Source organism: Episyrphus balteatus, chromosome 4, assembly GCF_945859705.1.
Source record: "Episyrphus balteatus chromosome 4, idEpiBalt1.1, whole genome shotgun sequence".
In the NCBI taxonomy this organism is placed as follows: Eukaryota; Metazoa; Arthropoda; class Insecta; order Diptera; family Syrphidae; genus Episyrphus; species Episyrphus balteatus.
Genome location: NC_079137.1, coordinates 41,333,289 through 41,348,551, shown reverse-complemented (window position 1 = coordinate 41,348,551; position 15,263 = coordinate 41,333,289). Strand labels below are relative to the sequence as shown.

Genomic DNA, 15,263 nt, shown 5'->3' with positions numbered 1-15,263 from the left:
CAGCTTATGGCGTTTTCGATTGGCAGTCCGGAAGCGTCCGGAATCATTCTGAAAGCGTTTTATTCGTACAAAACTGACAGTTTTGTGTGAATAAAATTTTTTCAGAATGATTCCGGACGCTTCCGGACTGCCAATCGAAAACGCCATTATAAATTCTTAATGGTTTAACTGAATCACATGTTTTATACATTTTTGAAAACCTATACTATCAGAAAATAAAAAATGAGTAAAAATTTGACGAGGCTAGAATTTTTTCAATGGGTGAAGGTCCAAAGGCCCCTAACTCCAGATTTGGAGGTGTTAGGGACTTTTTAAATACCGGTTCGTAATCAGCGCGACTAGCTCCACAAAACGTGATAGGTCTCCGCCCGCTGAGGAGTTATATCCCATCTATAAAAAAATTATGGACTTTTGTCAAACTTGAAACCAGTGAAAATGTGGAATAACGTAAAGTTACTGTGGCGGGACATACATTTTAGTCAAAGTTCTAGTACATTATACATAGGATTAAAAATTATTTATTATTTTATATATACAAAATTATTGAATTTTGTACAACAATAATGTATATATCGAATTATGTCATGCTGTAACGGGATAAAGGTCTTAACAAGATCTAGTACATTTTATACACATTTTAATATTTGATTCATGAGATTCTTTTTTCTCAACGCAAACTTGACCCTTAGTAATTTCCACAAAAATATATACAGTCGACTCCCTCTAAATCGAATTTCCCTCTAAGTCGAACTTTTTCACCATTTTTAATGAACAATTTTGAAGAAAAAATATTAAATAAATCCCTCTAACTCCAATTTCCCTCTAACTCGAACCGATTTTCAAGTCCCGTGAAAGTTCGACTTATGTAGAGGGAGTCGACTGTATGTAGTTAAAAGAACTAAAAATACGCTTTTATCATGCACTAAAAACTATAAAATAATTTAATTGACTTATTGGAAATGGTTAGATCAAAGAGAGTCGGGCGCTTTATTCAAACTTTATAAAATTACACCTAACAAAAATGCGCTCTACGCTTTTTGATCTTACCATTTCTAATAAGTCAATTCAATTATTTTATAATTCTTAGTGCATGATAAAAGAGTATTTTTAGTTTTTTAAACTATATATTTTATTTTTTACTTTATTTTTTATAAGTCTTATCTGAGATAGTTGGAAGTAGGCTAAAATTGATTTGGGGTGTTTAGACCCCCCAAAGTCCCCCTTCAGGGTCCGGACCATGAAAATATTGTGTTGTCATCCGAACTAACATATATGTACAAAGTTTCAGTTCGATACAATAAGTAGAATTGGGTCCAAATTTAGTTAAAAGATTTTAATATTATAAGTTAGTTAGTTATTTTCAAGATAAGCTAATAAAAGTGTATTAAAAATCATTTTTTAAGGGGGGAAATTCCACTGGAATATTTTTTTTTTTTTTAATTTTTTGTATTGCTCAGAAAATTCATTTATCATCTGAAGAAGCTTTCTTCAGTGCTCTAACCAATAGACGGATCTTCAAATGTTCCTAGATAGTCCCCATGGGTATGCGCTCCTAACCTACCGCAGCATGCAGTACAAAAACGAATACTTTAAATGCATTTTACTCGAAACGTGTTTTTTTCCGCGCCGTGCAACGTAACTCGAAAACAAGTGAAGCTATCGACCTAAAATAAAAATCATATTACTCGTTAAATTGGCCATGAACCTAAAAGTTAAATATAATAAAAACATTAAACATTATTTTTAATAATTTGTTTATAGAACAACATGGTGTTTTTTTTCTTTTTTCTTGTCTATAATTTTTATTTTTCACTTGTTTTCACTAAATTTAGGTTCATGCAATGCGTACTAACATATTTTAATGGAAACAAAAATTCTCTTTTGATTATTAATAATTTCCTGGACCTGGGCATTGCACGGCGCAAAATCGAGGCGTCTACTTTGAAGGGCTGCAGAGCCGCCATTTTGTTATTTTTTTACTTTAAAAAAATTATATCAACATTTCATAATATCATTAATATCATGAATTTTTTTGAATTTCAATAAATGCTTTTAGTTGTCCATACAAAAATATTCAAAAAGCTATAGTCCATGCAGAGGGATTTCTCCCCTTAATGATACGCATACGCCCTAGTGAGCCAAAGACAGAAGCATGTGTAATAGGGTGGGGCACCTCAAAATGAAATTATTTAAAAATTTTATGTATACAGTTTTGTTCGTTTATAAATAGTGCAACGAAAATAAAATACAAAAATAAAATCACTCCTCCCTAATGTCTAACACTAAAGAAAACTTGTAAAAAATTGAAAGGCAGCTTGAATCAGAAAATACCTGAAAATATTCAAAGCTAAAAAATTTTTACGATAAGACTTTCCATGCATTGTTCTATCTAGATGTTGAACCAAGTATTAATTTACTATTATTAATAATAATAAATATAGTAAACACAAGCTTTTTAGCTCAAAACAAAAGCAACAATTTTATTTTGAACAAAAGAATAATGCAAACAAAAAATGTGCTCTATATAAAATCATTGTCTCGGTGTTGCATTTCCTCGAAGTCAGAGCAAATCGAGTATTAACAATGTTAAGTGCCTTTTTGAGTATCTTTTTATTCTTTACAATTTTTGTAATAGTAGTAAGTAGTAAAAATTTATAGATGTTTTGGATAAATTTGGTTTTTCTTTCCGCAACAAATCACACAATTTTGTACTTATTTTGGTTTTATTTTCTTTATTTTCTTTTAGAGCTGGAGTAATGTCAAAGCAGCAGTTAAAGGTGATCCCTACTATCATTGTCAGTTAAAATCAAATGTTACTAATGATCAAATCAAAATACTCTTGGATGAAAATATTGAATTAATTGAAGGAATTCATGAGATTCAATGTTTCATTCAATGCATATTGAAAATAACTGGAATTATGGATGAGCATGATTTGAGAAGTTTAGCTGCAGCTAAATGGAATGGTGCTGGAGCAGAAGAACTTGAACAAGCTTACTTTAATTGTATTGATTATAATAATGATATGAAAGATGCTTGCAAAAGTGGATTTTTTCTTTTCAAGTGTCTAAAAGGAATATTTGGTACCCAATAAAAAGTGATTCTAAATTTATTTTAATATTTTTTTTTAAGATCAACATATTATTCTTAAAACTCATTTTCAAGCTCATGACTGTAATATAATAATTTTAACAAAAAAAATGTTGTGGTTTTGCTGATAAAAGTTGCTGTGTTGTTGTTTGACTTATCAAATAGGTATGAACTTTTTGTTCGAAAACAATTTTTTTTAACAAAATATCAATTAAAAATACAAAAGTCTACGATTTTATCCTTAGTTTGCATTTGACTTCCATTATAGTCAGAACTCATACATTAATTGCTTATTCGTTTACAATGTTCCGAATAGTTTTTTCTATTTTTATAACCTTTTATATTTTTCTAACAATTATTGTAAGTTAAAAAAAAAAATTTTAATAAATTAGTAAATCCTGATTGAAATTTAAGTTTTAAACTTTTTTTTTTTTTTGTTATATGTATAAACAATATTTAGATACAATGTTTTCCTATGATGTTTGGTGATGGATTCTATTATTGTATTTATACTTCGGAGGTTAAACGAGACATGATTGAAGAATTCGCTTATAAAAACTCATCGATTGCAGATCGTAATGTTAAACTTCATTGTTATATTAAATGTGTCATGGAAGAGTATGGTATTTTAAATAATGAAACTCGATTAAGTGTGGATGTTGTCGGAGATAAAGATTTAGAGACTAGAAATAGTTTTAATAAGTGCATGAATGAAGCTTATAAACAGCTTTATGCTTGTACAATTGCTTTTAATACTTTTAAATGTATTCAAAAAGTATTGGAATAAATTGAAAAATAAAATAAAATAAAATAAAATAAAATAAAATAAAATAAAATAAAATAGAAAAAAAACTCAGCTTATAGTTGTTTGGAATTACAGAGTGATACATCCTTGCTGTTTAAGAAAAGTGGTCTGTTTTAAAAATTTAGATTTTTCAGAAAAGCTGTTTGATGTACCTACCTACCTAATTTTGAATTTTTTACTTGCGATATAGGTATGCAGGTTATGCATCCGTACAATAAAGAAAGTTGAGATATCATTTTTCCATGACATTACGATGGAAGAGAATGCCAAAAAAGTGGGTCCCGGAAGTCCGTCTGTCTGTCAGTCAGTTTGTCTGTTTGTATAAGGAGCTACAGCCTAAACGGATGGACCGATTAATGTCAAACTTGGTATGTAGCGTTATTTGGCGACTCTCCAGAGGGATTTTCGGAATTAATTTTTTTGGTCAATAAATAACGGTACTTGTCATGTACCGATTTAAGTAAGGTTAAATTGCTCAAAAACGGCTCCAATGATTTTGTTTAAAAAATTCAAATAGTTTAAAGATAAGGTCTATCTTCTTATGAAAAAATTTTTGTTTGAAAATCATTTTATTAACGGTACCTGCCATAGAACCGTTTTTTTTTTTTTTAATCCGATTATCTCCTACTTATTCGATTTCAACGAAACTTTTTGTAAAGAAGCATTTATATAATTTAAATATAAACCAAAAATAAAATTTCCAAAAAAAATGTTTTTGGATTTTTAAAAAAATTTTGAAATTTTTTTTTTTTTTTTTTTGAAAAATCAAATTATCGAATGTTTTTGAAATTTTGTGTTTAGATGTTGATCAGTTATTTAAAAAAAATGGCTTACCAATTTTATTTTTAAACTTTTTTTCCAAAAAATTATTTATAAAAAATTAGTTTTTTAAATAACGGCTCTGACGATTTTGAAATTTTTTTTTTCTAAATATGCATTTTAATATATCAATCAAAATTGCATACTTGATTTCAGATTTTATTTTATTTTTTTTTTTTAAACGAATTTTATTTTTTTTTTTGTACCTATACAGTAGGTACCTACATTTTCCAAATTTCGATTTAAAAAGTCTTAAAAATGTAAGCAAAATTTAAGTCGTGCATTTTATTTTTTGCATACCAATTTTATTTTTAAACTTTTTTCCCAAAAATTGTTTATAAAAAATTAGTTTTTTAAAAAACGGCTCTTAGGATTTTGAAAATTTGTTTCTAAAAATGCATCTTAATATATCAAGAGTGTGAGATTATGACAAGATAGGGTACAAAAACAGAATTTTAAAGATTTCTGAATAAAGTAGACCTTATTATTTAAAAAAAATATGTAAAAGTTATAAAGTTGTGTACAAAAATTATCAATAATACATTAAAGTTTAAGACCTTTTGAATATCTAGAACTAAATATCGTTTCGTCGCCTGAGAATTGTTTTGTCGTATACGCCAATTTTGGAATTTTGGGAAATCGCATTTTAAGGTTTGAGCTTTTATAAAAAAAAAACTGGCCGATAGATTTTTTTCAATTTTTAATAGAATATTTTGTGCGATATCTTCTTCATATTTATGTTGTCAAAATTGTCACATCTGTTTTAGTTTTTAAATTATCAAGGTTTTTATCCAAAATCAGTTTGTCGTAAACGCCACCAAAATCAACTTTTTTTTCCATTCCGTACACGTACGACAAAGGAGGCGCACGTACAACATTCCAATACTAAAAAATAAATAAAAAAAATTTCACAGTTCGTTTTTATTTATTAATTAAACATTTAAAAAATAGTTTCTTATTACATAGAAGTAGTATTGGTTTGACTTAGAGGCTCAATTATTAAAATAAATAGATTTAAAATAAAGAAAATGTAAAAAATATGAACATTAACATAAAAAAAAAATTTTTTAAATGTCTTAACAAAAAATAAAAGTCATCCTATGGCTATGAAATATGAAAGAAATAAAATAAAAATAAACCAAGTTTGGTTAAATTAATAAATTAATATATGGTCATAAATAAAAGTAAATTAACAGCCCTATTCTGGCAAACCTCACAAGTTATGAGGACCTCACAAGGTGAGCTGAATTTGATTTTGTGAGGTTTTCGCGTCACAAAAACTTTCGAATTTGTGATCTGCTCTGAAGGAGGTCACAACTCACAAGTTGAATAGTAAGAAGTTTGCGAGAAATAAATCCTCACAAAATCGAGCTATGATCACCTTGTGAGGTTTTTGTGACTTGTGAGGTTTGCCAGAATAGGGGGGTAAATAAATATCAAACTAAAGAATTTATTCTAATTTTTTGATTTGAATAACGCTTCATAATATTCTTGGTCTGATTTAGGCATAAATATGAAAAGGCTTTTAATATCAATAATCTTATCCTTAGTTATCGAGTTAGATTTTTTAGTAATTTGAAGACATTGGCTGAACAAATTTACAGGAGTTGCTATATGGTAGACTTTTTATATGTTTTAAATATTGATGAGCTTTTATATTCCACTTTTCTACCGCTCGCTTTATAAAATAGTGTAAAAGTATCATCAGTATCATCAATTTGCAAAACAATAACGCAAATTTAGCGAAGAACAATGGCGCCTTAAAAAAATAATTTTCGACCAGCAGGTGTTTTTTGCGAGCGGGTGCAATAACAAAACTCACAGCAACCCTTTTTCGCTTCGTTCACGACAACGCGCGTGAACGAAGCGGCGCGCTCGAACGAAGCGGCGCGCGCGAACGAAGTGACAAGATCAATAAGTATACAACAATAAAACAATAAAACTGCGACCTTTTTTCACTTCGCTCAAGACAACGCGCTTGAACGAAGCGGCGCCCGCGACCGACGGTCGACTTCTTGATCTTGTGTTCGATAGAAGATCAACAAGTGTACATATTTATAAGCGGTACTTGCGACCGAGGATGAGGTCAAGTATCTAGCGGCAGGAACAAACGACAAGAACCATGACAAAATTAAATACAACATTTGAGATGTCTCTCAGATGCACTTTTTTCTTCCTTGCACCTCTAGGAATAGTGCAAAACCTCAAGTAGCGCAAAGCTTAATGCAGCCCTTAGTTTTTAAATTCGTTGTCCTTATAGCACATGAAGTCCTTACTTTCAATAAATACTTTTCTAGTAGGTTTATTATATTTGTTTATATTCTAATTGGGTCATATACCTACATCCTACATACATGTAAGACAAAACAAGTTCGAAATTTTCTACAGTATCTGTTTTGTACGACGTACGACAAACCAATACTGAAGAAAAAAAAGGTGAAAAATACATAGATTTTTTGTCGTAAACGCCAAAAGTTGGCGCTTACGACAAACCAACGCTAATCCGATGCTTATTTTGTGGATATACGACAAAATGCACACTAATTATCTCAGTAACGGTAAACGATAGGACAAATCTGATAACAGAAATGAAAAGAGAACGTTCTAAAACCTATTACTACATATCCAGTTTAAAAAAGTGCATTTTGGCGTTTACGACAAAACAACTCTCGGGCGACGGTTTGCTGTTTCTGAGAATTAATTACATGTAAAAAAAAAATCCTCCAAAATCATCGAGTTCAAAATATGAAGAAAGAGTTTGTAGGAGGTCTGGACGTCTGGTTGCTAATTTATTTGAGTCCAACCTTTTTGTTTTTTTCTTACAAAATTATAACTTTCACCGGAAAAAATGCATTTTTAAAAAATTCCTCCAAATTCATCGAGTGAGATATTAAAAGAAAGGTATCTTTGAGCTCTATTCATAACTAAAAACTAAAAGTTACAAAGTCGGGTTGCTGAGTTATTTGCATCTAAACATTTTTTTATATCCTAAAATCCCATTTTGTAATGTTCAAACATCATAATATTGGTCATCACTTTGAAAAAAATTTAATGTTCATATTTAATTATTTTCCGTTCCGCTGCGATAGTAGCAAAATATACAAAATTCTTGTATCAATGTCAGTGCACAGTGAAGTTAGTCACCACGTAATTCTAATTAGTCTAATTAACTGCTATTTCTATTCTATGTGAGAATTAAATTATCTACAGAAAAAAAACCACACGCTTGAATCGTTTTGTTTTGTCCAATGTTGTATCTGTTAATAACGCTTCTCAATTTATTTTATTATATTCACGAGAACAACAAAAGAAAAAATCACAATATCAAGTAAAAAAAAAAATAGTAATAGCTAATTGCGCTTTTCCAACGTCATTAAGCCAGTTCGCCATGCAGAAGAAGTGTTATTTTCACGCCAAATCGTTTTATTGCCCATTTTGACTATCACCGGAATCGTCTTCATCGTTGTCATCATTTCGACTCTCGTTGTTGGTTGGGTCTGTGTTCATTGCAAGTCCCTGGTCACGGGTGCCACCATATTTCAGCTTCTGAACGCACTGATGTATTTTGTACGCAGTTTCGCACTTATTTTGACCACGAATTGACTTACAGAGTGCAAAATCTACACCACTGGTTCCGTCAATCGCATTTGCAGACAATTTTTGATCATTATTATCAACGAAAAGTCCATTCCTCATAATTCCCATTTGCTCGTAAATGCAATGGGCAAAACATTGTGTAGATTCATTAACATCAGTCTCTTGGATATCGTTGGTCTTGAATTTATACAAATCTGCCATCGATAGTTGGGTTTCTTGCATGCAAATGCGAACTAATTGTTCGGTGAGTTGATTGTTTTCATCGGAAAAGTGGGCCGAAATATTTAGGCCAATATTGAGTGAAGCATATCGAGCCTATAAATAAAAACAGTAACAAAATTACCTAATAATTTTAAATAACAAAAAATAAAAGTGAACTTACAAATGTGTTTTGGGCACAAATCAGGATGAGAATGGATAAAATACTTTGCAGAGACATTATGTGTTTGAATGAAGTTTCAATTTTTGGGTGGTTTTATATTTTGAATTTTTTGCGATTAATTGCAATGATAAAAGACAAATTATTGAAATGTTTGCCAATCATAATTTTGCAATCACAATCATTGGAATATACTCGTAATTATAATCATAAAGTAAACAAATGATTATTCGGTTGGATAGTTTCAGAGTTCAGTGTCAATGTCAATTTTAGAGTTTAATATTCTACCTTCATGAAAAATTTGAAAATTCTCATTTAAAGATAAAAAAAATGTTGGCTTTTCCTAAGTGACTAAGCATATTTTTAAGAGATGTACATAAAAAAAGAGTTGCCATAAGATTTAAGATTTTGTTTAGTGTCGAGAAAAAAAAAATCGAAAAATTTTTTTTTTTTTCAAAAATGTTTTTTTAAAATATTTTTTTTTTTTACGTTTAATATATCAAAATGATGTCTGTAAATTTTTTAATAAAATTGACTTATGTGTCAAAATCATGGAGGTGGGAAGTTTCTATGGCCGAAGTCTTAAAAAATCAACTTTGTTTTATGATACAAATTTCATGCTCAAATGTTCGCTTTAGAGCCATAATTTTCTGGCTCATGAACGGGCATTAACCGCAAAACCCCAAAAATTAGTACTAGAAAAACGTTCCTCGAAATGGTGGTGATCTCTTCAAAATGACTTTAGGGGTCTAGAAATAGTATCAATGTATCAATGTGAATGATATATTATTATACTACGATAGTAGGTCTTAAATAAATCAAATATAACTTTATTTCTTGGGGCAGAGACCGATTTCTACAAAAAAATGCTTTTACACTTAGACCATAAGTAATTTTTTCTTTTGTTTTTGTTGCAACTTTTTTGATAAAATTGTTTATTACAGCCATTCAAAGATAAGATACTGAGTAAAAATACGCCCAACAAATGCAAAATTATGAGTGTTAGACTACATTATTTATTCAGATTCTAAGAGCGTTCCCGGAAATGACGTTCCCAGAAATGACGTTTTGATCTTAATTTATTTTTTTTTTATGTAACAAAGTAAAACGAAATATTTTTGAGATTAAATTGTAGTGGCCTCGATATTTGATCATAATATCACCAACAAATTTAAGTTTCAATCTAGCTATACCTACCCCAAAACAAGCGTTCCCGGAATGACGGTTAATTGATGTACGCTACTTAAAAATGAAACAAAAACTAGTTTCTAACATACATTTTATATATTTATCCATACAAAAAGGTGTGGAATGATAAATCTATACAAAATTAACTTTAAAAAACTGCTTGCAGCACCCTTTTGTACGTTAGATGATTAAGGAGGGAAATCCCTCGGGACGACAGCTTTTTCAATAATTTTTTTTGGAAAACTGAAAGCATTTATTGAAATTTGGGAAAGTATGTGATATTATTGACATTATAAAGTATTGATACAATTTTTTTGAAGTACAAAAAAAAACAAAATGGCGGCTATACAGCTCTTTAAAGTTGACGCCTCGAGTTTGCGCCGTGCAATGTCCAGGTCCAGAAAATTATTTATAATCAAAAACGAATTTTTTTTTCCAATAAAATATATTTATACGCATTGCATGAACCTAAATTTAGTAAAAAAAAGTGTAAAATAAAAATTAGAGACCAAAAAAAACGAAAAAACACAATGTTTTTTTATAAACAAATTGTTGAAAAAAAATATTTATTGTAAAAATGTTGTTGAACTTTTAGGTTCATGCTAATAATTTAAAGAGTAATTTGCAATTTATTTCAAGTCGATAGCTTCATTAGTTTTTGAGTTACGTTGCACGGCGCGGAAATAAGCGCGTTTTGAGGAAAAAGCGTTTAAAGTTTTCGGTTTTCGTACTGAGGTAGGTTGAATGGGCATGGGTTTCGGGACTATCTTGGGGCATTTGAGGCTTCATTTAAGGCTTAGACCACTGAAAATAGTTTCTTCGGTTGATAAATGAATTTATAAGGCAAACAAAAATTAATGCAAAAATAAAAATTTCCAGAGGGATTTCCCCCCTTAAAATATTGATACATTAATAAATGTTGGTATTATGCGTCATTTTCTTGGGACAACTTTTATCAATAACTTTATTTTTTGTCGTAGGACATTCTGAAGCCGAGTTATTCCCAAAAAACGATATTTTTGGGTGTTTTCGCACCGGTTATGCATGCGTTCATTTAACAATTGCTCGGCCATCTTTGGATTTTATCTTTAAAATGCAGTACATGAATAGGGCTACAAAATAGGTTAGAAAAATGTTAATCATTAAGCTTTTTTCGAAATAATGACAAAAAGGTGTTTTTTAACAACAAGAATTTGATTTTAAATGACTGCCATTTTGTATTTACAACGATAGAAAATATTATCAGAAAGAGAATGTACGTTTATTTTTTGGTCTACGACAATCTGGAGCAAGGATATTAGCTTAGAAGTAAAATATCCCAAAAAATGCATTTTTGTGAATAACTCCGCTAAAAAGAATGATCAGGTGGTGAGAAATTGGGTTTAAGCCTTTTAAATATACCCCTATCGATCCATGAAATAACAGACAGTGCCTCTGTGCGCAAGGTTAGGTCGTTTTTTCCGACGCTTTGACTGGAGTATATAGAGCAAATAAAAAAACACAACATTCGTCCTTAAAAGGAAAATAAAATTATTTTTAAATGAATTTGGAATCGGTTTTTTTATCTAAGCCCTGATTTTTCCATCATCAGTTGGACTATCAGAAGATTAAATGTCAATATAAAAAAAAACTTTTATACCTAAGAATAAGCTCTAACTGAGGTTTATCTGACTATTGAAAAATCCCTTAATAATTTTGTTGAAAAGAAAAAAATAAGTAAAATAAATGAAAAATCAAAATTACAACAGTTTCTTAAAAAAAATGCATTTCTAAAAAAAAATATTTTTTTTTTAATGCACACATTTCGCTGGCTGAGAATTATAAGGGTGTATTTCATACAAAATACAAAAAATTTTCGTAATTTCAACGGCTTTTAGATAAAATTAAAAAAAAAAATTAGAAAAAAATTAATGGCGACGGCACAGGTAAAAAAGACATAGTAATTTCAACGGCTTTTAGATAAAATTAAAAAAAAAATTAGAAAAAAATTAATGGCGACGGCACAGGTAAAAAAGACATAGGGGAAGGTGGCCTAAAATGGCCCCCATAAGGAAAATGTCCTGTATCTCGAAAAACAGTAGCATTCAAACTTAAATGGTATATACTTTTCAAAGTTTAATATATTACTCTCAAATTTTTTTTATTAGCGAGTTAAAAAAGTTCCAAAAAGTATTTAATTTTTTTAATTTTCAAGACGTCTACAAATTTCACTGATCAAATTTACCCGGGTAAAATGGCACACTGTCCAAACATACGTTATTTTAAATGCGAAATTGAGTCAAAGGGTTCCTTTTTCATTTTCTTGGAACAAGTGGTGCTTAATCCCCCCAGATCTTTCATCCAGTCATTTAAAACCCAGTTCATGTTGGTTGCTCGTCTCGTAGTTTTGCAGTTTTTGCAACTTTGAATGTTTTGGATGCTTTTTTCCAGGTTTTTTGACGGAATCAAGGGCTTTCCTCAGTCCAGGACTTCCTCTCTGTACATCGTTCATAAATAGCAACTATTTTTACTTTAAAAAATGAAAATGTGAAAAAAATTTAAAATGGCATGTGAAATTGGTATGCCATTTTACCCGAGCACTAGGTAGGCCATTTTGCCCATTTTGAGTTTTTTCAATTTAATTTTTACACCAAAAAATTTAAAATCGTTTTAAACCAACTTATTTCAGTAAATTAATAAGAAATACTTCATGCGTACATACATTAACTTCTTTTTCCAAAATACAATGTTTTTTATACTTTTTTTTTGCAAAAAAAAATTCACAAAATTATAACGAGTGTACTTTTTGAGGTGGATAGAGACAGTTTGACCTGTCAAATTTTAAATAATGGCTTGAAGTTGCTGAAATTTCGTATATGTTGGTTTTGTAAGATAAACTAAAGAATCGCGTTCATAAAACTTTCTAATTATTTCCGATTCTACGATTTCTAGCCACGGAGCCATTTTACCTTGGGGTGCCATTTTAGGCCACTTTCCCCTACAACTTTCATGATTTTACATACATGTATTAATATAATAAGGTTCTATGTTATTCAAATTGCAACATAGAACCTTTTTACTGATTTTTTCAAACAAAAAAATACATTGATTTAAGTTACATAGAACTTTTTTACGCAAATTTTTCAAAATGAAATCTTATGGAAATGATCTGTTTTCTAACTAAAGTAAAAATAAAAGATCTTTTGATGTTTTTGCTGGTATTGAACAACAGGGATGGAGTCGGCTAACTTGATAGTCAATAAATGACAGTCAAAAAGACGATTTTGCTCCATAATTCGTCGTTTTTGACTATCAACTATCGACTATTAAGTTAGCGGACGGGCTTTTGCTTAACAGAATAGAATTTTTGTATCTCGTTTTGTACTCTTTAAACCAAAATATGTACTATCCAACCTTAACTTTTGCAATAATTCATAACCTAGATGTTCTTACATCATAATTAAATTAAAATAATGTTTTTTGTGTGCCAAGAATTGGAAGTGATTTTTTGAAAACTTTTTTTTCATAATCGAGGTTGGGAATTTCATAGTTCGTATTAATAAACCAAAAGTTTAAGAAACACTTAGATTCCTTAACTTTAAATAAAAGAAGTCACCTTAGTACCCAAAAGACAAAAAATTAACTAATTTTTAGTGGTATTTGGAAAATTGAGTATTTTTTTTTTTTCAAAGGTCAAGATTTTACTCTACTAACCGTAGTGAACTCTTCGTTATTCATCTTTACAATTATATTAGTTTATTTCTCTTAATAGTTTCATCGAATAAAACTTTTTTTTTAACTTGAAGCAAATTTACTTACGTTATACATGGAGACAAATAAGCAACTTAGAATCAAGATGATACTCCTCTAAAATCCAATCCTCTTATATTAATAAGATTTCTAATAAAACTAAGTAAAATTTGTTTAAACATTTTTAAAATCAAAGTGAACTTCATTTTAATAAGAATTTTCTTCTTAAGAAAATTTAAGTGTAGATAGTAGATATAGTCCAGTAATTTTAGGTTTTATCTGCGGAAAAATTCCTACTGGGCTGAATTTTGGTATACAGCTTAATGACGGCTTTGTTATGAAGATGTGAAAAATCGACATTGATATCGTGTCCGCGTTAAGAGTTATAGGGGTCAAAAGGTCACAAAAACTGGTTTTTCACGATTTTCAGCAAAACGGTAAGTCTTATCAAAAAATTTTCAATGCAAGAATTGTAGACCAGATTATTATATATAAAAAGTGTCATGACACTTTTTTTCCTAAGACCCACCGTTTCTTAGGTATAACGATTCAAAAAGTTGAAGTTTAGTTGTAATCGTCATAATCCTATTCCTGAAAAAAAAACTCCTAACTGAAAAGTTCCTGAAATTTCATTATTTTTTTAGCTTGAATTTCGTTCCTCAACTGTTAAGAATATGGGGAAACCAAAAAAAAATGGAAATTTTCGCCATTTTTCCGATTGGGGCCCTTCTCCCGAAACCATTTCCCTGGGAATTTTTGTTTAGAATATGTCCGAAAATATACAGGGTGTGCAATAGAGAATGGACAACCATAAAACGGCTTATAGCTACACTTATGATTGTTCTAAAAACAGATAGAAAAAAGTTCTATCGCAACCAGTTCATAAAATATGGACTTTTTTTCGTTCAGTGTATTTTAAATTTTATCATCTTATGTTTTCGTTCACTACAACCACGAATGAATGAATTTTATTTATTTCTTTTTTTTATAATTTTCTACAATAATTGGATGAGTACATAAACACTTTAAAAATTTCATAGCTATTGCACATTTTCGTAAAAAAATTTTTGAAATCTGTTTTTTGATGCAAAATGTAAAAAAAGTATTTTATGAAAAATTTTAAACACCTGCGGTATAAAATAAATCTATAGAAACCTAGGTGACCATCTTCCTTAAAAATATTCTCCTTATACCAGAATATTTTTAAGAAAGTTGGCCACCTAGGTATCTATAGATTTATTTTATACCACAGATGTTTAAAATTTTTCATAAAATACTTTTTTTACATTTTGCATCAAAAAACAGATTTCAAAATTTTTTTACGAAAATGTGCAATAGCTATGAAATTTTTAAAGTGTTTATGTACTCATCCAATTATTGTAGAAAATTATAAAAAAAAGAAATAAATAAAATTCATTCATTCGTGGTTGTAGTGAACGAAAACATAAGATGATAAAATTTAAAATACACTGAACGAAAAAAAGTCCATATTTTATGAACTGGTTGCGATAGAACTTTTTTCTATCTGTTTTTAGAACAATCATAAGTGTAGCTATAAGCCGTTTTATGGTTGTCCATTCTCTATTGCACACCCTGTATATTTTCGGACATATTCTAAACAAAAATTCCCAGGGAAATGGTTTCGGGAGAAGGGCC

At 29.6% G+C, this 15,263-nt stretch overlaps 3 protein-coding genes across 3 annotated transcripts; 2 read left to right on the top strand and 1 right to left on the bottom strand.

Moving 5' to 3' along the window:
- Positions 1-2,557: 2,557 nt before the first annotated feature.
- Positions 2,558-3,094, top strand: LOC129919208 (uncharacterized). The gene is made up of 2 exons (XM_056000062.1): positions 2,558-2,637; positions 2,747-3,094. The coding sequence occupies exons 1-2, from the start codon at positions 2,584-2,586 to the stop codon at positions 3,092-3,094; spliced, it is 402 nt and encodes a 133-aa protein (XP_055856037.1). The 5' UTR covers positions 2,558-2,583.
- A 262-nt stretch (positions 3,095-3,356) lies between these two features.
- Positions 3,357-3,905, top strand: LOC129917860 (uncharacterized). The gene is made up of 2 exons (XM_055998047.1): positions 3,357-3,450; positions 3,551-3,905. Exons 1-2 carry the CDS (start codon positions 3,394-3,396, stop codon positions 3,875-3,877), a joined length of 384 nt encoding a protein of 127 aa, XP_055854022.1. The 5' UTR covers positions 3,357-3,393; the 3' UTR covers positions 3,878-3,905.
- Positions 3,906-8,047: 4,142 nt separating this feature from the next.
- On the bottom strand, positions 8,048-8,796 carry LOC129917852 (general odorant-binding protein 56a-like). Its single transcript, XM_055998038.1, has 2 exons — positions 8,694-8,796; positions 8,048-8,626 (listed from the first exon to the last, which is right to left on the bottom strand). Exons 1-2 carry the CDS (start codon positions 8,748-8,750, stop codon positions 8,138-8,140), a joined length of 546 nt encoding a protein of 181 aa, XP_055854013.1. The 5' UTR covers positions 8,751-8,796; the 3' UTR covers positions 8,048-8,137.
- Between the last annotated feature and the right edge of the window lie 6,467 nt (positions 8,797-15,263).

Coding starts and splice junctions, on each gene's coding strand:
- LOC129917860 (XM_055998047.1), top strand. CDS start 3,394: ATGTTCCGAATAGTTTTTTCTATTTTTATAACCTTTTATATTTTTCTA. Junction 3,451..3,550: donor ATATTTTTCTAACAATTATT/GTAAGTTAAAAA, acceptor AACAATATTTAG/ATACAATGTTTTCCTATGAT.
- LOC129919208 (XM_056000062.1), top strand. CDS start 2,584: ATGTTAAGTGCCTTTTTGAGTATCTTTTTATTCTTTACAATTTTTGTA. Junction 2,638..2,746: donor TTACAATTTTTGTAATAGTA/GTAAGTAGTAAA, acceptor ATTTTCTTTTAG/AGCTGGAGTAATGTCAAAGC.
- LOC129917852 (XM_055998038.1), bottom strand. CDS start 8,750: ATGTCTCTGCAAAGTATTTTATCCATTCTCATCCTGATTTGTGCCCAA. Junction 8,627..8,693: donor TTTGTGCCCAAAACACATTT/GTAAGTTCACTT, acceptor TTTTATTTATAG/GCTCGATATGCTTCACTCAA.